Source organism: Aquarana catesbeiana, linkage group LG08 (assembly GCF_042186555.1).
Source record: "Aquarana catesbeiana isolate 2022-GZ linkage group LG08, ASM4218655v1, whole genome shotgun sequence".
Lineage (NCBI taxonomy): Eukaryota > Metazoa > Chordata > Amphibia > Anura > Ranidae > Aquarana > Aquarana catesbeiana.
The window spans coordinates 26,519,220-26,543,873 of NC_133331.1; the positions used below are offsets into that span (position 1 = coordinate 26,519,220).

The 24,654-nt window shown below is 45.0% G+C and overlaps 1 protein-coding gene across 4 annotated transcripts in view; it reads left to right on the top strand.

The window, feature by feature from the left end:
- The window catches only part of LOC141105644 (alpha-2-macroglobulin-like), a 317,621-nt gene that overhangs the window by 252,248 nt on the left and 40,719 nt on the right, over window positions 1-24,654 (top strand). For 3 of the 4 annotated variants that reach the window (XM_073595618.1, XM_073595617.1, XM_073595619.1), the window contains exons 26-27: window positions 4,162-4,318; window positions 19,391-19,465. In XM_073595618.1, the coding sequence (XP_073451719.1) occupies window positions 4,162-4,318; window positions 19,391-19,465 (232 nt within the window). The remainder of the gene's footprint in view (window positions 1-4,161; window positions 4,319-19,390; window positions 19,466-24,654) is intronic. The other variant, XM_073595620.1, reaches the window with a different exon arrangement.

Genomic DNA, 24,654 nt, shown 5'->3' on the forward strand with positions numbered 1-24,654 from the left:
TAAGACTCGGGTGATCACAGATCCGAGTAAGGGGCCGATTCTGGCCTCTTATCACGTGATCCTCTGTCAGCCAATGACAGCTGATCACGTGATGTACCCTGTTTCCCCGAAAATAAGACCTAGCATGATTGTCGGTGATGGCTGAAATATAAGCCCTACCCCCCCAAATAAGCCCTACTTAAAGTCCTTGTAGGTCTTATTTTCAGGGTAGGGCTTATTTTTGGGGAAACAGGATAGGTCTTATTTGGGGGGTAGGGCTTATATTGCAGCCATCACTGACAATCACGCTAGGTCTTATTTTCGGGGAAACAGGGTAAACAGAGGCTCGGTAATCTTTTTTTTTTTCTTCTCACGCTGACAGCGTGAGAGGAAAAAAAGCTGATCACTGGCTTCTGTTTGCAGGGACATCGGTCCCTAAGAGGAAGAGACTCTGTGCCCACCAGTACCGCTTGCCAATGCCAGCAATCAGTGCCACGGATCAGTGCCCACCAATCAGTGCACACAGTACATCAGTGCCACCTATCAATGCCCACCAGTGGTGCCAATCAGTGCCTCATCAGTGCCACCTAGCAGTTCTGCCTTTCACTGTCACCTACCAGTGCCGATCAGTGCCCATCATTGCCACCCATCACTGCCTATCACTACCACCCATCAGTGCCCATTAGTGCCAGCTATCAGTGCCACCTATTAGTGCCACCTATCAATGCCCTTCAGTGCCGCCCATCAGTGCCACCCATCAGTGCCCACCAATGCCACCTATCAGTGCCCACCAGTGCCACCTATCAGTGCCCACCAGTGCCACCTATTAGTGCCCATCAGTGCCGCCTTATCGGTGCCCATCAGTGCAGCCTCCTCAGTGTACATCAATGAAGGAGAAAAATGTATTAACAAAATATAAAACGGTTTTGTATTTTTTTAACAAAAATCGGTCTTTTTAAATTTTTTTAGCAGAAAAAGAAAAACTCAGAGGTGATCAATTACCACCACAAGAAAGCTCTATTTGTGGGAAAAAATGATAAAAATTTCATTTGGGTACAGTGTTGTATGACCGCGCAATTGTCATTCAAACAATGACAGTGCTCAAATCTTAACATTGGTCTGGGCAGGAGAGGGGTTTAGGTGCCCAGTAAGCAAGTGGTTAATGTCTAAACCGCTGGCAACAAAAGTGAGTACACCTCTAAGTACACCCCTAAGTGAAAATGCAGCACTGCCTTAACCATCTTGGGCATGGAGTTCACCAGAGCTTTACAGGTTGCAACTGGAGTCCTCTTCCACCCCTCCATGATGACATCATGGAGCTGGTGGAGGTTAGAGACTTTGCTCTCCTCCACCTTCCATTTGAGGATGCCCCACAGATGCTCAGTTGGGTTTAGGTCTGGAGACATGCTTGGCCAGTCCATCACCTTTACCCTCAGCTTCTTTAGCAAGGTACTGATCATCTTGGAGGTGTGTTTGGGGTCGTTATCATGTTGGAATACTGCCCTGCGGACCAGTCTCTGAAGGGAGGGAATCATGCTCATGCAGCCCCAGACCATGACACTCCCACCACCATGCTTGACTGGGCAAGACACACTTGCCTTTGTACTCCTCACCTGGTTGCCGCAACACACACTTGACACCATCTGTACCAAATAAGTTTATCTTGGTCTCATCAGACCACAGGACATAGTTCCAGTAATCCATGTCCTTAGTTTGCTTGTCTTCAGCAAACTGTTTGTGGGCTTTCTTGTGCATCATCTTTAGAAGAGGCTTCCTTCTGGGATGACAGCCATGCAAATCACTTTGATGCAGTGTGCGGTGTATGGTCTGAGCACCAACCGGCTAACCCCCCACCCATCAACCTCTGCAGCAATGCTGGCAGCACTCATATGTCTATTTCCCAAAGACAACCGTTGGAGCACGTGCACTCAACCCCTTTGGAGGACCATGGAGAGGCCTGTTCTGAGTGGAACCTGTCCCGTTAAATCACTGTATGATCTTGGCCACCGTGCTGCAGCTCAGTTTCAGGGTCTTGGCAATCTTCTTATAGCCTAGGCCATCTCTATGTAGAGCAATAATTCTTTTTTTCAGATCCTTTAGAGAGTTATTTGCCATGAGGCGCCATGTTGAACTTCCAGTGACCAGTATGAGAGAGTGAGAGCGATAACACCAAACTTAACACACCTGCTCCCCATTCACACCTGAGACATTAATGGCTGTGTGTCGAGTTATTTTGAGGGGACAGTAAGTTTACACTGTTATACAAGCTGCACACTCACTACTTTACATTGTAGCAAAGTGTCATTTCTTTATTGTTGTCACATGAAAAGATAGAATAGAATATTTACAAAAATGTTGTACTCACTTTTGTGAGCTACAATATATATATATATATATATATATATATATATATATATATATATATATACACAGTATTGTTTTCTGTGTATTTAGCTGTTTGCCTGGAATTCAGCTTTAAAATAATATTAGCATAATAATTCCCCTTATAGCAGTATTAAACTCAAAAACTAAATATTTTGCAGCTTACAAATCTTTAGATGTGGTGGCTGCATTAGGTTTCTTTTTTTAGGTTTTTCACCCCGTGATCTGGCCATTAACACACCTTCTGTATTAGAGTAACCCCACTCTGGATGAAGGAGCAACAGAAACACCTGTTAACAGCATTGTCAGTCTTGGGGGGGGGGGGGTCTTAGATGTACTAGCAAATTTAAATATACTAACAAATTGAAGCCCAACTCGGTTGGAATTTCTGACAACAAATATTGAAGCCCAACACGGTTGGAATTTCTGACAACAAATATTCGATGGGAGCTTGTTGTCAGAAATTCCGACCATGTGTAGGCTCCATCGGACATTTGCTGTCGGAATTTCCAACAAAAAAAAAAAATTGAGAGCTGGATCTCAAATTTTCCGACAACAAAATCCGTGGTAAATTCCGAGCGTGTGTACACAATTCCGATGCACAAAATTCCATGCATGCTCGGAATCAAGCAGAGGAGCCGCATTGGCTATTGAACTTAAGTTTTCTCGGCTTGTCGTACGTCTTGTACGTCACCGCGTTCTTGACGTTCGGAATTTCCGACAACATTTGTGTGACTGTGTGTATGCAAGACAAGTTTGAGCCAATATCCGTTGGAAAAAAAACATGGATTTTGTTGTCAGAATATCCGATCTCGTGTACGCGGCATAACAGTTGTTTCCTTTTGTGATGAAAGTTTTTACAAAAATCAGTGGCAAATGATTTGAGTCATCCTTGTAACCGCAGGGCATCTTGGTCTGTTGAAAAACAACAGACCTACTGGCCAGATTACCAGATGAAAATAAAATAAAGCCTAAAAATGAAAACAAATGTAGCTATCACATCTAAGAAAGTGCACAATTTGTTCCAGAAACATGCTTGTAATCCAAAACACTCGTATATCAAAGAAAATTTCCCCATAAGAAATAATGGAAACTCAGATGATTCGTTCCACAACCATTTATTCAAACGCCCTATTCAGGATGTAGCTATATGTCCTAATAGGATTCAATTCAGATACACCATCTCTAAACTTTTCTATACAATCTTATACAAAATTAATTCAATATTGCTATGTGCTGCCCAGCTGACATGTGTATATACATGCATTTATACAATTTTAAATAATATTTTTTTATTCAATATTTCTATGTGCAGCCAAACTGACCTATGTAAATATATATGAATTTATGATGTTTATGCCATGTGTGCATGTATACAGTATATATGATACTACTTTTATACATGTTATGTACTATTGTAATGTATTTTACATCTATTTATGCCAATAAAACATGCCAACATCAAACCTCAACCAGTCAGCGGCCTCATCCAAAGTCCAAAATTTCCTTTTTGTTTACAATGCTAAGATGAAGTTTCTACAAGTCATCAATTTAATTTCAATTATCGTTCTTGAAGAGCCACAGAAATCACTCTGGTAGGTTCTGTCCAATGGATGTCGAAGAAAGACACTGTTTTTCCGCTATAGGTCCATTCTATCTTCATAGACAGTCCTTACCTTAGTGTCTATTTTAAAGTAAACAATCTATGAAATATTTTATTTCATTAAATGTTATTGTTAGCTTTGTTTTCTATTAATCACAGACTATTCTCCTGAATACACGTATTGCATTTTTCTACAGGCTATCGGCATTTGTAGTGAAGTCCTTTAGCAAAGCTCGGCCTTATATATTTATAGATGAGAATCACCTAAAACAATCCTTCACCTGGCTGAAGAATAATCGTAATGAGATCGGCTGCTTCCGCAGCATGGGAAGACTATTCAATAACGCTATGAAGGTGACCTGATAGAATTCCAGTTAATTCATATATGAACATCGGGATTGTATGTTTAGCAAACCGACACACACATACAGTGTAATAATAATATTTATATATACTTTTTTCGGACACCCTAGAAAATAAAATGGCGGTCGTTGCAATACTTTATGTCACACCGTATTTGCACAGCGGTCTCACAAGTGCTGCCATAACAACGGCATTCTCCTCCAAACAGCCACTGTATAATGACAGCAAGCAATCGGTATGTGGTTAAAGTCTTGTTTTTTTTTTGTTTAAAAATAACAAACATGTTATACTTACCTGCTCTGCGCAATGATTTTGCAGAGAGCAGCCCGGATCCTCCTCTTCTTGGGTCCCTCACCAACACTCCTGGCCCCTCCCTCCTGCCCCCACAGAAAGCAGCTTGCTATGGGGGCACCCGAGCCAAGCCTCTGCTCTGTGTGTCTATTCAGACATGGAGCCACGGCTCAGCCCTGCTCCCTCTCTCTCCTCATTGGCTTACTGACTTTGATTGACAGCAACGGGAAGCCAATTGCACCCGCTGCTGTGTGTCAGCCAATCAGAAGGGAGAGTCCCAGACAGCTGAATCTCTCGTGCAACATTGCTGGAACGAGATGGGGCTCAGTTAAGTATTAGGGGCACTGTTGCACACGGAAGGTTTTTTAATCTTAATGCATAAAATGCATTAAGATAAAAAAAGCCTTCTGCCTTTAGAACTACTTTAAGGCATATTCCTAAAAGACTCCCTAGAACTTTGTTATAGCAATAACTCTAGTAGCTCTTGATACTGTTTCTCTTTATCACCAGTTTTTTTGAGACATCTCTCTTTATCACCAGTTGAGACCATCTCTGTAACCGATTGGGACCAACACTCTTTATCACCAGTTTCTTGAGGCCAACTCTACCACCAGTTTCTTGAAACTTCCTGTCTTTATCAAACAATTCTTATGAACTTTCCTCTGAGTCTAAGGAATTAAAAGCAATAAAGCAATAGACTGTTGTGATCAAACATTTAGTTGCAGGCACCTTGAAACACACCAAAACTGTACTTCCCCACAAAGTGGGGTAATGATGTTTTAAGGTACACCCCAGGGGTTTATGGCAGCTAGTGTGACATCCCCCCCCAAAAGTATAATTAAAGTAGGGTGACTACACTCAACAATAAAGTGACTATCCAAACATTATTAAAGCTCTGTTGGGAAAAACCCATGATGTAACTGTGAAACCAGAAACATGGTATAAAAAGTTGTGTGAAAGAATGAGAAGAGCAGAAAAAATGGGAACACAAATGAAGGGGATGCTGTGAAGGACTTGGAGTTGGGCCAAGATGGGCCTCCGTGTGCGGATTGAACCTCCAATTAGTTTGCTTCATGAAGTTGAAATGACCATAATGATTCATTGAAGTTTCCCCCTAGAGCCTAGATAGTTAGATATCCATGGATTGCATATTTTCTAAATTTGTTTTATAACTTCTCATTAAACAAGTACCATTACAGTTGGAACATGGAGGACCCTTTTCAGTCTGTGCTTGCATGTACTCCAGTGCTCAGTTTCTACACCACCTCTTGTCTGCACTTGCACATTGGACATTTGTGCCAGTGGTAATTATATGTGAGAGCATGGTCTTTTCAGATGTTTCTATGATAGCTACTATTAGGGATGAGCCGAACACCCCCCTGTTCGGTTCGCACCAGAACATGCGAACAGGAAAAAAGTTCGTTCGAACATGCGAACACCGTTAAAGTCTATGGGACACGAACATGAATAATCAAAAGTGCTAATTTTCAAGGCTTATATGCAAGTTATTGTCATAAAAAGTGTTTGGGGACCTGGGTCCTGCCCCAGGGGACATGGATCAATGCAAAAAAAAGTTTTAAAAACGGCCGTTTTTTCAGGAGCAGTGATTTTAATAATGCTTAAAGTCAAACAATAAAAGTGTAATATCCCTTTAAATTTCGTACCTGGGGGGTGTCTATAGTGTGCCTGTAAAGGGGCGCATGTTTCCTGTGTTTAGAACAGTCTGACAGCAAAATGACATTTTGAAGGAAAAAACTCATTTAAAACTACCCGCGGCTATTGCATTGCCGACAATACACATAGAAGTTCATTGATAAAAACGGCATGGGAATTCCCCAAAGGGGAACCCCGAACCAAAATTTAAAAAAAAAAAATGACGTGGGGGTCCCCCTAAATTCCATACCAGGCCCTTCAGGTCTGGTATGGATATTAAGGGGAACCCCGGGCCAAAATTAAAAAAAAAAATGACGTGGGGTTCCCCCTAAATTCCATACCAGACCCTTCAGGTCTGGTATGGATTTTAAGGGGAACCCCGCGCCAAAAAAAAAAAAAAAAAAACGGCGTGGGGTCCCCCCAAAAATCCATACCAGACCCTTATCCGAGCACGCAACCTGGCAGGCCGCAGGAAAAGAGGGGGGGACGAGAGTGCGGCCCCCCTCCCTCCTGAACCGTACCAGGCCACATGCCCTCAACATTGGGAGGGTGCTTTGGGGTAGCCCCCCAAAACACCTTGTCCCCATGTTGATGAGGACAAGGGCCTCATCCCCACAACCCTGGCCGGTGGTTGTGGGGGTCTGCGGGCGGGGGGCTTATCGGAATCTGGAAGCCCCCTTTAACAAGGTGACCCCCAGATCCCGGCCCCCCCCCTGTGTGAAATGGTAAGGGGGTACATAAGTACCCCTACCATTTCACGAAAAAAGTGTCAAAAATGTTAAAAATGACAAGAGACAGTTTTTGACAATTCCTTTATTTAAATGCTTCTTCTTTCTTCTATCTTGCTTCATCTTCTGGTTCTTCTGGCTCTTCTGGTTCTTCTGGTTCTTCCTCCGGCGTTCTCGTCCAGCATCTCCTCCGCGGCGTCTTCTGTCTTCTTCTCCTCGAGCCGCTCCGCACCCATGGCATGGGGGGGAGGCTCCCGCTCTTCTCTTCTTCTTTTCTTCTTTTCTTCTTTTCTTCTCTTCTTCTCTTCTTCTTCATTTTCTTCTCCGGGCCGCTCCGCAATCCATGCTGGCATGGAGGGAGGCTCCCGCTGTGTGACGGCGCTCCTCGTCTGACAGTTCTTAAATAACGGGGGGGGGCGGGGCCACCCGGTGACCCCGCCCCCCTCTGACGCACGGTGACTTGACGGGACTTCCCTGTGACGTCACGGGGAATGCCACAGGGAAGTCCCGTCAAGTCACCGTGCGTCAGAGGGGGGCGGGGTCACCGGGTGGCCCCGCCCCCCCGTTATTTAAGAACTGTCAGACGAGGAGCGCCGTCACACAGCGGGAGCCTCCCTCCATGCCAGCATGGATTGCGGAGCGGCCCGGAGAAGAAAATGAAGAAGAAGAGAAGAAGAGAAGAAAAGAAGAAAAGAAGAAAAGAAGAAGAGAAGAAGAGAAGAGCGGGAGCCTCCCCCCCATGCCATGGGTGCGGAGCGGCCCGAGGAGAAGAAGACAGAAGACGCCGCGGAGGAGATGCTGGACGAGAACGCCGGAGGAAGAACCAGAAGAACCAGAAGAGCCAGAAGAACCAGAAGATGAAGCAAGATAGAAGAAAGAAGAAGCATTTAAATAAAGGAATTGTCAAAAACTGTCTCTTGTCATTTTTAACATTTTTGACACTTTTTTCGTGAAATGGTAGGGGTACTTATGTACCCCCTTACCATTTCACACGGGGGGGGGCCGGGATCTGGGGGTCACCTTGTTAAAGGGGGCTTCCAGATTCCGATAAGCCCCCCGCCCGCAGACCCCCACAACCACCGGCCAGGGTTGTGGGGATGAGGCCCTTGTCCTCATCAACATGGGGACAAGGTGTTTTGGGGGGCTACCCCAAAGCACCCTCCCAATGTTGAGGGCATGTGGCCTGGTACGGTTCAGGAGGGAGGGGGGGCCGCACTCTTGTCCCCCCCTCTTTTCCTGCGGCCGGCCAGGTTGCGTGCTCGGATAAGGGTCTGGTATGGATTTTTGGGGGGACCCCACGCCGTTTTTTTTTTTTTTTTTGGCGCGGGGTTCCCCTTAAAATCCATACCAGACCTGAAGGGTCTGGTATGGAATTTAGGGGGAACCCCACGTCATTTTTTTTTTTAAATTTTGGCCGGGGTTCCCCTTAATATCCATACCAGACCTGAAGGGCCTGGTATGGAATTTAGGGGGACCCCCACGTCATTTTTTTTTTTAATTTTGGTTCGGGGTTCCCCTTTGGGGAATTCCCATGCCGTTTTTATCAATGAACTTCTATGTGTATTGTCGGCAATGCAATAGCCGCGGGTAGTTTTAAATGAGTTTTTTCCTTCAAAATGTCATTTTGCTGTCAGACTGTTCTAAACACAGGAAACATGCGCCCCTTTACAGGCACACTATAGACACCCCCCAGGTACGAAATTTAAAGGGATATTACACTTTTATTGATTGACTTTAAGTATTATTAAAATCACTGCTCCTGAAAAAACGGCCGTTTTTAAAACTTTTTTTTGCATTGATCCATGTCCCCTGGGGCAGGACCCAGGTCCCCAAACACTTTTTATGACAATAACTTGCATATTAGCCTTTAAAATTAGCACTTTTGATTTCTCCCATAGACTTTTAAAGGGTGTTCCGCGGCATTCGAATTTGCCGCGAACACCCCAAATTGTTCGCTGTTCGGTGAACTTGCGAACAGCCAATGTTCGAGTCGAACATGAGTTCGACTCGAACTCAAAGCTCATCCCTAGCTACTATGATTTTCATTTGCCTAAAATCAGCATTTTGTGTGACCTGATCAGATTTTGCAGTATATTTTCCCTAGTCTGTGCTGCCATGAATGTGAGTGCTTTGCTTCCAGCTGTCATTAGAGAAAGAAGCACCATATTGGGCTGGCCCTACCATGGGTCTCAGTGGGCCCATTGAACCCAGGCAGCACTTTGAGAGGGGCAGCAAATTGAACCACAGCCGCCTCTCCTTCTCTTCTATTTACCCAACAAATTGACGACCAAGATTTTTTTTCCAGCAGTTTTGCGTGTCATGATGACATCTGCCCCCCCCCGTGCCGCTCCGCCTGACCCTATACTATTATAGCCTGCCCCTATACTAGTCTAGCCTGTCTATATACTACCCTAGCCTGTCCATATACTATCCTAGCCTGTCTATATACTACCCTAGCCTGTTTATATACTACCCTAGCCTGTTTATATACTACCCTAGCCTGTTCATATACTACCCTAGCCTGTCCATATACTACCCTAGCCTGTCCATATACTACCCTAGCTTGTCTATATACTACCCTAGCCTGTCTATATACTACCCTAGCCTGTCTATATATTGCCCTAGCCCACCCCTTGGAGTTGAACATAATGGCATGTCATATCATTTTACATATAGACAAGGTGCTGTTGCATGTAAATCTGACTTCTTGATAAATTTAATTTTAGTTTTAATTATCATGATATAAAATAATGGCTGTGGGGGCCATTAGGTGGGCATGATTTTTTTTTGGGGGGGCAGCATTTTATTCTTGGACCCTGGCACCACAATGTCTTGGGCCAGCCCTGTGTCCAACATTATCAAAGCCAACGATATCTATATCCTGAAGTTCACATGTGAATACACAGCCCCTTTGGATGTCTTTGCCCAAACCAATATGAAAACAGTGGACGTTCATCTATTATCTGCTGTTTTTCTTGCATAACTGGCTCTGTGCATGATCGGTTTTTGATATACCGCACAAGGCAATCTAAGATAGTGAACTCTTGAGCCCCATTTATCTGGGTGGGAAGCCCATTATTGTGGAACTTTGTATACTTACGGGTGTATTTATAAAACATTTGCAGAGGTATTCGTCCTGTGAAACTGCTTTCACATTTGTTCTGTGCAAATGGGAGCAAAATTATTATTATTATTATTCAGGATTTATATAGCACCAACAGTTTACGCAGCGCTTTACAATATAAAAGGGAGACAATACAGTTATAATACAATAAAATACAAGAGGATTAAGAGGGCCCTGCTCAGAAGAGCTTACAATCTAATAGGGTGGGGCAGGTGGTACAAAAGGTTGTAACTGTGGGGAATGAGCTGGTGGAAGTGGTAGGAGATTAGTTGGAGACGTGAAAGGCTTTCCTGAAGAGATGAGTTTTCAGGGATCGCCTGAAGGTAGCAAGAGTAGGGGATAGCTGGATAGATGGAGGTAGCGAGTTCCAGAGGATTGGAGAGGCTCTGGAGAAATCCTGGAGACGAGCATGGGAGGAGGAGATGAGAGAGCTTGAAAGCAGGAGGTCTTGAGAGGAGTGGAGAGGTCGATTTGGGTGATATTTGGAGACAAGATTAGCGATGTAGCTTGGGGCAGAGTTGTGAATGGCTTTGTATGTTGTGGTTAGTATTTTGAAATTAATTTGCTGGGTGATTGGGAGCCAGTGAAGGGATTGGAGTAGAGGGTTGGCAGACACTGAGCGGTTGGTAAGGTGGATAAGTCTGGCAGCAGCATTCATGATAGACTGAAGAGGGGATAGCCTATGGAGAGGCAGGCCAATGACAAGGGAGTTGCAATAGTCAAGGCAAGAGATAACAAGTGAGTGAATGAGGAGCTTGGTGGTTTCATTTGTTAAAAAGGGGCACATTTTAGAGATGTTACGGAGGTGAATTCTACAAACTTTTGACAACGATTGGATTTGAGGCTGAAATGACAAGTCAGAGTCTAGGATTACACCTAGTACCCTGGCGTGAGGGGAGGGACTGATGGTTGCATTGTTGATTTTGTTGGAAAAGTCATGGAGGGGGGCACGGGTGGGGGGGAATATTAATAGCTCAGTTTTAGAGAGATTTAGTTTAAGGAAGTGGTGCGACATCCATGCTGATATGTCAGTTAGTAAGTTAGTAATGCGAGAGGAGACTGAAGGAGTGAGGTGAGGAGTAGACAGATAGATTTGGGTGTCATCAGCGTATAAGTGGTATTGGAAGCCATGGGCAGTTATTAAGTGACCGAGGGAGGAGGTGTAGATAGAGAAGAGAAGGGGTCCAAGAACCGAGCCTTGGGGGACCCCCACAGAAAGGGGCAATGGAGAGGAGGAGACAGAGTTGTAGGTGACACTGAAGGAGCGCTGTGATAAATAGGCAGAGAACCAGGATAGAGCAGAATCTCGGAGGCCAAGGGAATGTAGCTTATTGAGAAGGAGCGGGTGGTCAACAGTATCAAAGGCCGCAGAGAGGTCAAGTAGTAGGAGTATGGAGTACTGGCTGTTGGTTTTAGCAGTTAGTAAATCGTTAGTGAGTTTTAGTAAGGCAGTTTCCATGGAGTGATGCGAGCGAAAGCCAGACTGTAAGGGGTCAAGAAGGTTATTTTCATTGAGGTAGGAGCTAAGACAGGTGTAGACTAAGCGTTCTAGAAGTTTAGAGGTGAATGGGAGCAATTAGATGGGTCTTAAGTTGTTCAGGTCGGTAGGGTCCAGTGAGGGCTTTTTAAGAATGGGAGTGATCTGCGCATGTTTTAGAGGGGAGGGGAAGATGCCACTAGAGAGGGAGAGATTGAAGATGTGGGTGAGGGAGCATAGGATAGAAGAAGAGGGTGACCGTAGTAGTTGTGAGGGAAAAGGATCCAAAGGACGATTGGTTAGGTGGGCATCAAATTTTTGTAACCTCTTCCGTAGTAGCCAATTCAAAAGAGGAGAGTGTTGAATGTGCTGCTGGGCAAGGTATGTTGGGTGGGGAAGACGTATGCACAGTGGAGATGTCCTCACGAATTACATCGATCTTGTCTTTGAAGTGATTGGCAATCTCTTGGGCAGTGAGTGAGTTAGTGGGTAGAGGGGGTGGTGGACAAAGCAGAGAGTTAAAGGTTGAGAAGAGCCGACGGGGACTGGATGACAAGGAATTAATAAGAGAGACAAAGTAGGCTTGTTTGGCAGCATGGAGGCATGAATTGTATTTTAGAAGGGCAGATTTATATAGGGTGAAGTCTTGCAGGCATTTGGTTTTACGCCACAGTCGTTCAAGAGCACGGCAATGCCTCTTGAGATTTCTAGTGTTGTCAGTTTGCCAGGGTTGTAACGGTCGGGGCCTGATTCTGCGTGTGGTTAGAGGAGCAAGTGCATCTAGTGATGATGAGAGTGAACTGTTGAAGACAGAGGTGGCCAGTTTAGGACAGGACAGTGGCGAAGGTTTCTACAAGTAATTGTTTGCTGCTTGGAGGGATGGGTGATTGGAGGCAAGGATACAGTGAAAGTAATGAGGTTGTGATCAGATAGAGGAAAGGGGGTCTTGGTGAGGTTGCCAGGGTTGCAGAGATGGGAGAATACAAGGTCAAGGGTATTACCATTGGAGTGAGTGGAAGTATGTGTTCATTGGGTTAGGTCAAAAGATAAGGTTAAGTCGAGAAGTTTAGCTGTAGTTGGGCTGTTAACATTGACAGGAATGTTAGTCACCAAGAATAATGGTGGGTATTTCAGAGGAGAGCAAGAAGGGTAGCCAGGCAGCAAAGTCATCAAGAAAGCGTGATACCGGTCCTGGAGGCCGATAAATTGCTGCAATCCTCAGAGAAATGGGAGAAAATAGACGAATACACTGCATCTCGAAAGAAGAGAGGGATAGAGAGGGAGGGACAGGAAGGACTTGGAAGGTGCTTTGTGGGGATAGAAGGAAGCCAACTCCACCTCCTTTCTGTCTGTTGGGTCTGGGGCAGTGAGTCCAATGGAGACCACCATGGGAGAGGGCAGCAGGAGAAGCTGAGTCAAAATTTTGAAGCCAGGTTTCTGTTATGGCGAGTATGTTCAAGCCATGAGAGATGAAGAGGTCATGTACAGATGTTAGCTTGTTACAGATGGCGTTCCAAAGGGCGCATGAGATTGGTGGGGTGCTTTGAGGAAGCAAGGGGATAGAAATTAAACTGAGTGGATTGCGGTGGTTGCCAGAGGGGGAGGGGTATTGGATATGTGGCTTGTATTTGGGAAATGGCGGACCAGGATTAGGAGAAATGTAACCTGAGACTAGGAGAAGGAGGAGGGTGAGGAAGGCAAGGTGGGAGTGGGATCTGCATGAGCGCACGTGTCTAGTGGCCCTGGTGTTTATGTCAGCAGGTGGGTACAGCAAATGCAGGAGATGATGGGTGCCATAGTAGGGAGAGGGTAGGAGTGAGGGTGATATGTGCATGCTGCAGGGAAGAGAGGAGGGGTAGAGTAAAGATAATTTGAGGATAGAAGACACCAATGTGAGAAGGAAGAGAATAAGGAGCATGTTAGTGGATAGAGAGTGGGAAACAAACCTAATATAAAATAAATGTGAAAACTGGTTTGCTTGTCGTCTTGCAGAGTTCTTGTTCATGCAGCTTTAGTTATCCTGCTTTCATTAAACTGCGTCGGTGAAACTGCGCATCACTCCTGACAGAGCCACTCAGGACAGAGCCATGATGTCTGTGCCTTTCCCCTGTCTGCGCCACCCCATAAGCTGCCATAAATTTATAGGGAGACTAAGCTGGGATGCATTTCTCAGTTGGTCATTATTGGGTCTGATGTGAGAGACCTGAATATGGGGAGGAGATGACCAGATACAGACACAGGCTAGGGTCGTAAAGCTAATTACCTCTCTTGATCATTCAAGCCACATGGATTTGAGAATCAATCACCAGTAATATTGCTATTGCAGTGTGTTTGTTATAGAGCTAGCAGTAAATATGGAAGTTTAAAGATATGGCAGCAGGAGACAATTACCAAAAATATTTCACAGCAAAGTCAGTAAAGTCAGTTCAGTAGGGATGTGCAGATGGATAGGAGGCAATTACCTGTAAAAGAGCAGAGAAGACATGATCAGAATTGATAACTGCATCAGTGAAACTGCGCATCACTCGTGACAGAGACACTCAGGACAGAGCCATGATGTCTGTGCCTTGCCCCTGTCTGTTATTAAGCTATTTTCTATTCAGATCAAATCTTCTTCATTCATTCTACAGACTACAGTGAACCAGAAAATGATCACTAGATGGAGCTGTCAATCATAGAAAATAAGTATTTATTTCCTATGGTCATTAGGTCCATCTAAAGGCCATAATTCAGTATTCTCCTGATTCACTCTATTCTGTATGAATGAACACCATCTGACATAGAGTGAAAATAGCCTAATGTAAATTCAGCTTCACAGGATGAATAGCTCTGCATTTTTTTTTTGTTTATACATATACCCTATCATTTTGAGAGAGACACATTGTAGAAGCTCTAGGCTTCTTTTGATATACACTTTAGGGGGACTATTGTGTCATTGTGGTCTCCCATTTTCACATCTCCTATTTCACATTGGATATATAGGATCAGTCCTCTATAGGAGCTCTTCGATTTTACCAAAATAATAAAATGCAAGCATTCTCACCCATCTCCCATACAGTATATCAAATATACGTAAAACCCAAAAATGAACAGCTCAACATACAGATCATTCCTTTGCAGCAAGGAGCACATGGAGTTAGGACTCCACATAATACTGGGGGTGCCGTAAAGAGGCTCTGCAGCTTACACATGTATTTGCAAACATGTGCAAACTAAACCCCTGTTTTAAAGCATACTGTTATGCCACGTACACATGCTCAGACATTCCGACAACAAATTCCTGGATTTTTTTCCGACGGATGTTGGCTCAAACTTGTTTTGCATACACACGGTCGCACAAATGTTGTTGGAAATTCTGCACGTCAAGAACGCGGTGATGTACAACACGTACGACAAGCCGAGAAAAATTAAGTTCAATAGCAAGTGCGGCTCTTCTGCTTGATTCCGAGCATGCGTGGAATTTTGTGCGTCGGAATTGTCTACACACGCTCGGAATTTCCAACAATTTTGTTGTTGGAAAATTTGAGATCTAGCTCTCAAATTTTTGTTGGTCGGAAATTCTGACAACAAGCTCCCATCGAACATTTGTTGTCGGAAATTCCGAGCGTGTGTATGTGGCAATAGACAAGACAATTTGGTTGGTTGCAGGCCAGTCAGTAAGTTGAGCTGTGAATGTTCTTTGTTTTTGTAAAAAAAAGGGGAGGGTTTGCCTGGATCAACCACAGGTAAAATTACCAAAATGGATAATAAGAACAGATATTCATCCAAGAAATTAGAGTGTATGCAGTTTGGATTGCCTTATAAAGCATACAAAACAACAAGGAAAAGAAATTCCCCCAAAGAAGGCAAATAATCCAAACACAATCTGCCAAAAAACAATATATTTATTAAACTACAAAACACCACACAATATTACAAAAATTGAGCAATATAGGGAATATGTCAAATGACCAAATTAAAACTGATAACGTTATCATTAAAAACACTGGAGCCGCGGCCAAGCATACCCCATACATACACCAATCACAGCAGCAATTCCCACTACATTGGCTAGTAGCGTATACATGAAAACCTCAAGTCAGTCCAAGTGTAGGTAGTGAGGTGGTATGGGCGTAAGGGTAGATGAATGGATGTAAATAGAAAATTATTGAAGCATACACAGCATTGCATGAAAGCTATTTGCAGTCCGGGAACTCATCCCAAAAGCATGGGAAAACAGTTGAATTGGTCGGCAGTGGCTGCTGGAGGTAATTAGAGCCAAGGGTGTGTAGGCAAAGCAGTTGTATTGTAGAAAGCAGGTAGGGGGAGCACAAACGACTCAGACTATATAAACTTATATATTGGAGTGATACTTCTCTCACCAGGTGAATCAGCAGGTCATGTAGTTGTACGCTCTACCCCCGATGATGACTAGTAGGTATCAAAGCCAGACTGCATATGCCTTTGTCGTCAGGTAGAAAGTGTCCCGTTCCGTCGGCTCCTTCAGTAAGAGGATGGAGGCCGGCCGTCAGCTGTAGGTTCCCGATCATCCATTCAAAATACCATGGACTCGCGGCTCCGAGGTGACGTGCTGACGTCACGTGCTGACGCGTTTCACCAGCCAATCACCGCTGGTTTCCTCAGAGCCTTTTTAATGATAACGTTATCAGTTTTAATTTGGTCATTTGACATATTCCCTATATTGCTCAATTTTTGTAATATTGTGTGGTGTTTTGTAGTTTAATAAATATATTGTTTTTTGGCAGATTGTGTTTGGATTATTTGCCTTCTTTGGGGGAATTTCTTTTCCTTGTTGTTTTGTGTTCTTTGTTTTTGGTTGACATGTGTCGCCCTTCCATGCGCTCCTTGCTGCAAAGGCCAGTTAGAGGTTGGGGCAGTGGCCAGTTGTTTGTACTTTTAAAACCTCTTTGCCTGAAGGATGTTTTCTTTTTACAGAAAAAAAAAATCAATTTTTTGTAAAAATTGTGGATCTCGCTTACAATAACCAATCAAATTTCGTCTTCGGCAAAATGAAAGAAGAAATCTGTTCACCACTTTTGTGTGCAGGAAATTAGAAAGGATTAATAAAAAAACAAAACAAAAAAAAAAAACATTAAACAATCTTCTAAGAAGCATGATCATGTAAAAGTAAAATAAAATGAACCATTTTACATTTTTAATTTTAACTAAACCTATCTGAATAGTTTTAATCAGTAGATGTTAAAGCGGACCTTCAGTCATTTTTCTTTCCATCTATTAAATTTTCTGCCCTTGTTTTTTTAACTTTCTATAATAAAAACTATTTTTTTCGGCCAGTAAATACCTTATACCAGTGTTTCTCAACTCCAGTCCTCAAGGTGCCCCAACAGGTCATGTTTTCAGGATTTCCCTCAGATGAAACAACTGTGGTAATTACTAAGGCAGTGAAACTGATCAAATCACCTGTGCAAAATAATGGATAGCCCGATAACATGACTTGTTGGGGGGCACCTTGAGGACTGGAGTTGAGAAACTCTGCCTTATACTATTATATTATATATATATATATATATATATATATATATATATATATATATATACTTATACTTATATTATTAGATAATCACCTGAATGACCGCAACATACAGGGATATACAATGTAATACTGACACATAATCACACACATAGGTTGGACTTGATGGACTTGTGTCTTTTTTCAACCTCACCTACTATGTAACTATGTAACTATGTTATACATCTCTTATACATCCCACTTCCTGTTTCTTGTCTGGTCATTAGCCTAGGCTTATGACATCATGCACAGCTCTCTCTCTTACTCACGTGAGCGTTTGCCAGGAAGGGAGGGGGGATAACTTATAAAAGGGTCGATGAGAGCTGCAGAGCTGGAGGTGTGCCTCTGTGTGTCTGTGTAAATCTAGGAAGCGAACAGGAAGCAGCTTCAGCTGCCCACAGTTAAAATGGCTGCAGCCAGACTTAGTGGAGGGGGATTTCTGCAGCCTATTTGGTAGGGGTGCTGAAATTAATCGTTGCATCGATGCATCGCGATTCGGGTGTCCCCGATGCGGCATCGATGCGTAAGGACCGGAAAATCGATGTTCAGTGATGTCATTACTAGCCCCGCCCCTCCCGGGAAAGCGCTCCGAGCGGATTTTTAAAAAGACTTTATTTTAATTAATGTTATATTACAATAGATGCTGTGCCCCCCGCTGTATGTGCTTTTTTAAAAAAAATGTCGCTTTATACCGAATTTCGCCATAGTATTACGATCATGTGACTCCCGGCCCGTCCCGCCCCTCTCCACTCTGCTCTTCCCTCTCCGCTCTCCTCTTCCGTCTCCTGAGTCCTGACGTCAGCGGGGATTTCTCAGTCCTGCCCGCATCTCTTCTGATACGATAACTATAGTCAGCGGGCGGGACTGAGAATTCCCCGCTGACGTCAGGACTCAGGAGACACAGGAGAGGAGAGGAGAGAGGAGAGAGGAGAGAGGAAAGAGGCGGGACGGGGCGGGACGGGACGAGCCGGGAGTCACATGATCGTACTACTATGGAGAAATTCAGTATGAGGTGACATTGGTTTTTTAAAAGCACATACAGCAGGGGCACAGCATCTATTGTAATATAACATTAATTAAAATAAAGTAATTGTGGGGGGTTAGTGATGGCTGCATTGTTTGGGCATAGATGGCTGAGTTTGACAGGCACAAGTGGCTGCGTTTGGGCACAGGTGGCTGCGTTTGATGGGCACAAGTGACTGCGTTTGACGGGCACAGGTGGCTGCGTTTGATGGGCACAAGTGACTGCGTTTGGGCACAAGTGACTGCGTTTGACGGGCACAAGTGGCTGCGTTTGACGGGCACAAGTGGCTGCGTTTGACGGGCACAAGTGGCTGCGTTTGATGGGCACAAGTGACTGCGTTTGATGGGCACAAGTGGCTGCGTTTGATGGGCACAAGTGGCTGCGTTTGGGCACAGGTGGCTGCGTTTGATGGGCACAAGTAACTGCGTTTGATGGGCACAAGTGACTGGGTTTGGGCACAAGTGGCTGCATTTGGGCACAAGTGGCTGCGTTTGACAGGCACAAGTGACTGCGCTTGACGGGCACAAGTGGCTGTGTTTGGGCACAGGTGGCTGCGTTTGATGGGCACAAGTGACTGCGTTTGATGGGCACAAGTGACTGCGTTTGATGGGCACAAGTGACTGCGTTTGGGCACAAGTGGCTGCGTTTGACGGGCACAGATGGCTGCGTTTGACGGGCACAGGTGGCTGCATTTGACGGGCACAGGTGGCTGCGTTTGGGTGGCACAAGTGGCTGCGTTTGGGCGGCACAAGTGGCTGCCTTTGGGCACAAGTGGCTGCGTTTGACGGGCACAGATGGCTGCATTTGACGGGCACAGGTGGCTGCATTTGATGGGCACAAGTGGCTGCGTTTGGGCGGCACAAGTGGCTGCGTTTGACGGGCACAAGTGGCTGCGTTTGACGGGCACAAGTGGCTGCGTTTGACAGGCACAGTGGCTGCATTTGATGGGGGAGGTTCAGTATTTTTCAGTTTGTTTTCGCTCGTCGGTAATCGTGATGCATCGTGATGCATCGCGGAATCGAATCGAATCGTTGACCAGATAATCATAATCGAATCGAATCGTGAGACCAGTGAAGATGCGCACCCCTACTATTTGGCAAGTACAGAATTACAGTATATAAAAAAATATGCAAAATGGTTGGAGGGAAGCTTCAGAATGGCAAATATGATTGTATTACAAATTATGTGAACAGACTGCAGTTCTTCTTTAAATGGAAGCCATGGTTTCTGTTACAGGGAGGAGTGGAAGATAAAATTTCCCTTTCTGCTTATGTGACAATTGCTCTGATAGATGGCGGAGTACACCTGGAAGTAAGTGAACGTTTTTATAGATAATTAATTTCTTCATATATTGCAGTTTATTATAAAATTTCTAGCTAGAAAAAAATATTTTGCTACAAAAAATATGATCTTTTTTAAAATTCTTTGGCCTATAAATAATTTCTGTTCCTGTCCAGTTGAGAGTTTTAGGTGCTCCCCCCATCTGTTCCAGCCCCTCTTGTTACATTCTCCATTATATTAAATAAATAACAAATTCAGCATGAAGAGTGAGAGACCCTCATAGTGGCCCAGAATACTGATCACAGAGATTGTAGAGATCAACTTCAAAAGATTGAAGAAATCGTAAGTTTGGGGTGGACTGAAAAAGTTTTGTAGATTTTTAGACTTGCTGCCAGAGCACCCATTATCTACTCATTACTAGGGATGAGCTTCGAGTTCGAGTCGAACTCATGTTCGACTCGAACATTGGCTGTTCGCAAGTTCGCCGAACAGCGAACAATTTGGGGTGTTCGCGGCAAATTCGAATGCCGCGGAACACCCTTTAAAAGTCTATGGGAGAAATCAAAAGTGCTAATTTTAAAGGCTAATATGCAAGTTATTGTCATAAAAAGTGTTTGGGGACCTGGGTCCTGCCCCAGGGGACATGGATCAATGCAAAAAAAAGTTTTAAAAACGGCCGTTTTTTCAGGAGCAGTGATTTTAATAATGCTTAAAGTCAATCAATAAAAGTGTAATATCCCTTTAAATTTCGTACCTGGGGGGTGTCTATAGTATGCCTGTAAAGGGGCGCATGTTTCCTGTGTTTAGAATAGTCTGACAGCAAAATGACATTTTGAAGGAAAAAACTCATTTAAAACTACCCGCGGCTATTGCATTGCCGACAATACACATAGAAGTTCATTGATAAAAACGGCATGGGAATTCCCCAAAGGGGAACCCCGAACCAAAATTAAAAAAAAAAAATGACGTGGGAGTCCCCCTAAATTCCATACCAGGCCCTTCAGGTCTGATATGGATATTAAGGGGAACCCCGGCCAAAATTAAGAAAAAAAAGTGACGTGGGGTTCCCCCTAAATTCCATACCAGACCCTTCAGGTCTGGTATGGATTTTAAGGGGAACCCCGCGCCAAAAAAAAAAAAAAAAACGGCGTGGGGTCCCCCCAAAAATCCATACCAGACCCTTATCCGAGCATGCAACCTGGCAGGCCGCAGGAAAAGAGGGGGGGACGAGAGTGCGGCCCCCCCTCCTGAACCGTACCAGGCCACATGCCCTCAACATTGGGAGGGTGCTTTGGGGTAGCCCCCCAAAACACCTTGTCCCCATGTTGATGAGGACAAGGGCCTCATCCCCACAACCCTGGCCGGTGGTTGTGGGGGTCTGCGGGCGGGGGGCTTATCGGAATCTGGAAGCCCCCTTTAACAAGGGGACCCCCAGATCCCGCCCCCCCCCTGTGTGAAATGGTAAGGGGGTTCTTACCCCTACCATTTCACTAAAAAACTGTCAAAAATGTTAAAAATGACAAGAGACAGTTTTTGACAATTCCTTTATTTAAATGCTTCTTCTTTCTTCTATCTTCCTTCATCTTCTGGTTCTTCTGGTTCTTCTGGCTCTTCTGGTTCTTCCTCCGGCGTTCTCGTCCAGCATCTCCTCCGCGGCGTCTTCTATCTTCTTCTCCTCGGGCCGCTCCGCACCCATGGCATTGGGGGGAGGCTCCCACTCTTCTCTTCTTCTTTTCTTCTCTTCTTCTCTTCTTCTCTTCTTCATTTTCTTCTCTCCATGCTGGCATGGAGGGAGGCTCCTGCTGTGTGACGGCGCTCCTCGTCTGACAGTTCTTAAATAACGGGGGGCGGGGCCACCCGGTGACCCCGCCCCCCTCTGACGCACGGTGACTTGACGGGACTTCCCTGTGACGTCACGGGGAATGCCACAGGGAAGTCCCGTCATGTCCCGTGCGTCAGAGGGGGGCGGGGTCACCGGGTGGCCCCGCCCCCCCGTTATTTAAGAACTGTCAGACGAGGAGCGCCGTCACACAGCGGGAGTCTCCCTCCATGCCAGCATGGATTGCGGAGCGGCCCGGAGAAGAAAATGAAGAAGAGAAGAAGAGAAGAAGAGAAGAAAAGAAGAAGAGAAGAGCGGGAGCCTCCCCCCAATGCCATGGGTTCGGAGTGGCCCGAGGAGAAGAAGATAGAAGACGCCGCGGAGGAGATGCTGGACGAGAACACCGGAGGAAGAACCAGAAGAGCCAGAAGAACCAGAAGATGAAGGAAGATAGAAGAAAGAAGAAGCATTTAAATAAAGGAATTGTCAAAAACTGTCTCTTGTCATTTTTAACATTTTTGACACTTTTTTCGTGAAATGGTAGGGGTACTTATGTACCCCCTTACCATTTCACACGGGGGGGGCGGGATCTGGGGGTCACCTTGTTAAAGGGGGCTTCCAGATTCCGATAAGCCCCCCGCCCGCAGACCCCCACAACCACCGGCCAGGGTTGTGGGGATGAGGCCCTTGTCCTCATCAACATGGGGACAAGGTGTTTTGGGGGGCTACCCCAAAGCACCCTCCCAATGTTGAGGGCATGTGGCCTGGTACGGTTCAGGAGGGAGGGGGGGCCGCACTCTCGTCCCCCCCTCTTTTCCTGCGGCCTGCCAGGTTGCGTGCTCGGATAAGGGTCTGGTATGGATTTTTGGGGGGACCCCACGCCTTTTTTTTTTTTTTTTGGCGCGGGGTTCCCCTTAAAATCCATACCAGACCTGAAGGGTCTGATATGGAATTTAGGGGGAACCCCACGTCATTTTTTTTTTTAATTTTGGCCGGGGTTCCCCTTATAATATCCATACCAGACCTGAAAGGCCTGGTATGGAATTTAGGGGGACTCCCACGTCATTTTTTTTTTTTAAATTTTGGTTCGGGGTTCCCCTTTGGGGAATTCCCATGCCGTTTTTATCAATGAACTTCTATGTGTATTGTCGACAATGCAATAGCCGGGGGTAGTTTTAAATGAGTTTTTTCCTTCAAAATGTCATTTTGCTGTCAGACTGTTCTAAACACAGGAAACATGCGCCCCTTTACAGGCATACTATAGACACCCCCCAGGTACGAAATTTAAAGGGATATTACACTTTTATTGTTTGACTTTAAGCATTATTAAAATCACTGCTCCTGAAAAAACGGCCGTTTTTAAAACTTTTTTTTGCATTGATCCATGTCCCCTGGGGCAGGACCCGGATCCCCAAACACTTTTTATGACAATAACTTGCATATTAGCCTTTAAAATTAGCACTTTTGATTATTCATGTTCGTGTCCCATAGACTTTAACGGTGTTCGCGTGTTCGAACGAACTTTTTTCCTGTTCGCATGTTCTGGTGCTCATCCCTACTCATTACGAATTAACAGTATAGGTTATTTTTTAATTTTTTTAACCACTTAAGGACTGTAAGGATTTGCCCCCATAATGACCAGGCCATTTTTGCGATACAGCACTGTGTCGCTTCAACTGACAATTGCGCGGTCGTGCGACGTTGTACACAATCAAAATGTATGTCCTATTTTCCCACAAATTGAGCTTTCTTTTGGTTTTATTTGATCGCCACTATGTTTTTTATTTTTTGCGCTATAAAAAAAGGACGACAATTTAAAAAAAAAAACAATATTTTTTACTTTTTGCTATAATAAATATCCCCCCCCCAATTTTTTTTTAATTATTTCGTCTTCAGTTTAGGCCAATATGTATTCTTCTACATAATTTTGGTAAAATAAATCACAATAAGCGTATATTGAATGGTTTGCGCAAAAGTTATAGCGTCTACAAAATAGGGGATATATTTAAGGCATATATTTAGGGGATATAGGGGATATATTTAATGCATTTTTATTATTCCTTTTTTTTTTTACTAGTAATGGCGGTGATCAGCGATTTTTAGTGGAACTGCGACATTGCCGTGGACAGATCGGACACTTTTGACACTTTTTTGGGACCATTAACATACATACAGCGATCAGAGCTAAAAATATGCACTGATTACTGTATAAATGTCACTGGTAGGGAAGGGGTTAACACTAGGGGCATTCAAGGGGTTCAGTGTTCCCTAGGGAGGTGTTTCTAACTGCAGGGGGGGGGACTGACAGGGAGTACAGAGAGATTGCTGTTCCTGATCACTAGGAACAGCAGATCTCTCTCTACTCCCCTGACATAAAGGGGATCTGTCTGTTTACATACACCGATCCCCATTCTGGCTCCCTGAGGAGCGATCGCGGGTTGCCGGTGGACATCACCGCCACCGGCCACGTGCATCGGCTCCAGCGTCGCGCCGTGGGCCCCCCTAGAGCTCTTAAAGTGGCCGACATACACCTACGGCAATTTGCGCAGCCGTGCCAACCTGCTGCAGTATAATGACTGGCTGGTTGGCAAGCAGTTAATAAAAACATTTTGTTGATAAAAATCTGGGGGGAAGAACTCAAGAAACAGGCACTCAAGGGGCGTGGCGACCGAGCTCCAAGATGGACGCCTGATCTAGGAGCTCCACTCGGCTGCCGGAGAAATCCCCAAACACCGGAGTACACCATGCCTTGCCACAGCTACACTTTTCTCCACAACGACGCTGAGACACCCAGGTATGACGCGGCGCAGGAAGAACCCGCCGCAACCAAATAAAATGCCCGATTTCTTCAATCAGAAATCCCGCGGGCTCTAGAAAAATGGCGGCGACCTCCGCACACAACGGCCAGAAGACAGGGCCGCGGTCCACAACAAGGGGCGCGGCGGCCCTCTCGATCGTTCCATGCAAGCCCACATACACAGCGGTTCCTTCTCGGGCACCTCTAGCCCATCAACAAGAAGCCCAGCAAAATCAAAACCGAGGATGACATCTCCTGACAGGCCGCATGATACATCTGAGATGGAGGTAAGCAGGCTGCAAACTTACAGTACCTCACAGGCTGCTCCTCTGACTGACCCTATAGCAGACTTTCCTACAGCAGATAGGCCTATCTCTGACACCATGCTGAAGGAAATGCTGCTTTCACTCAGATCCTCCCTACAAACTGACATGGTGAAAGGAATCAGTGTCACAAAGAGGTGCAGGCCTTAGGGGTCAGAGTGGACCAGATGGAATGTCAAATGGACACATATGCCTCCACATACAACACAATGGTGGACTCTCATACAGCACAGGGGGAGGGCACAACATGGCTGAAGGATAAGGTCGCTGACCTTGAAGA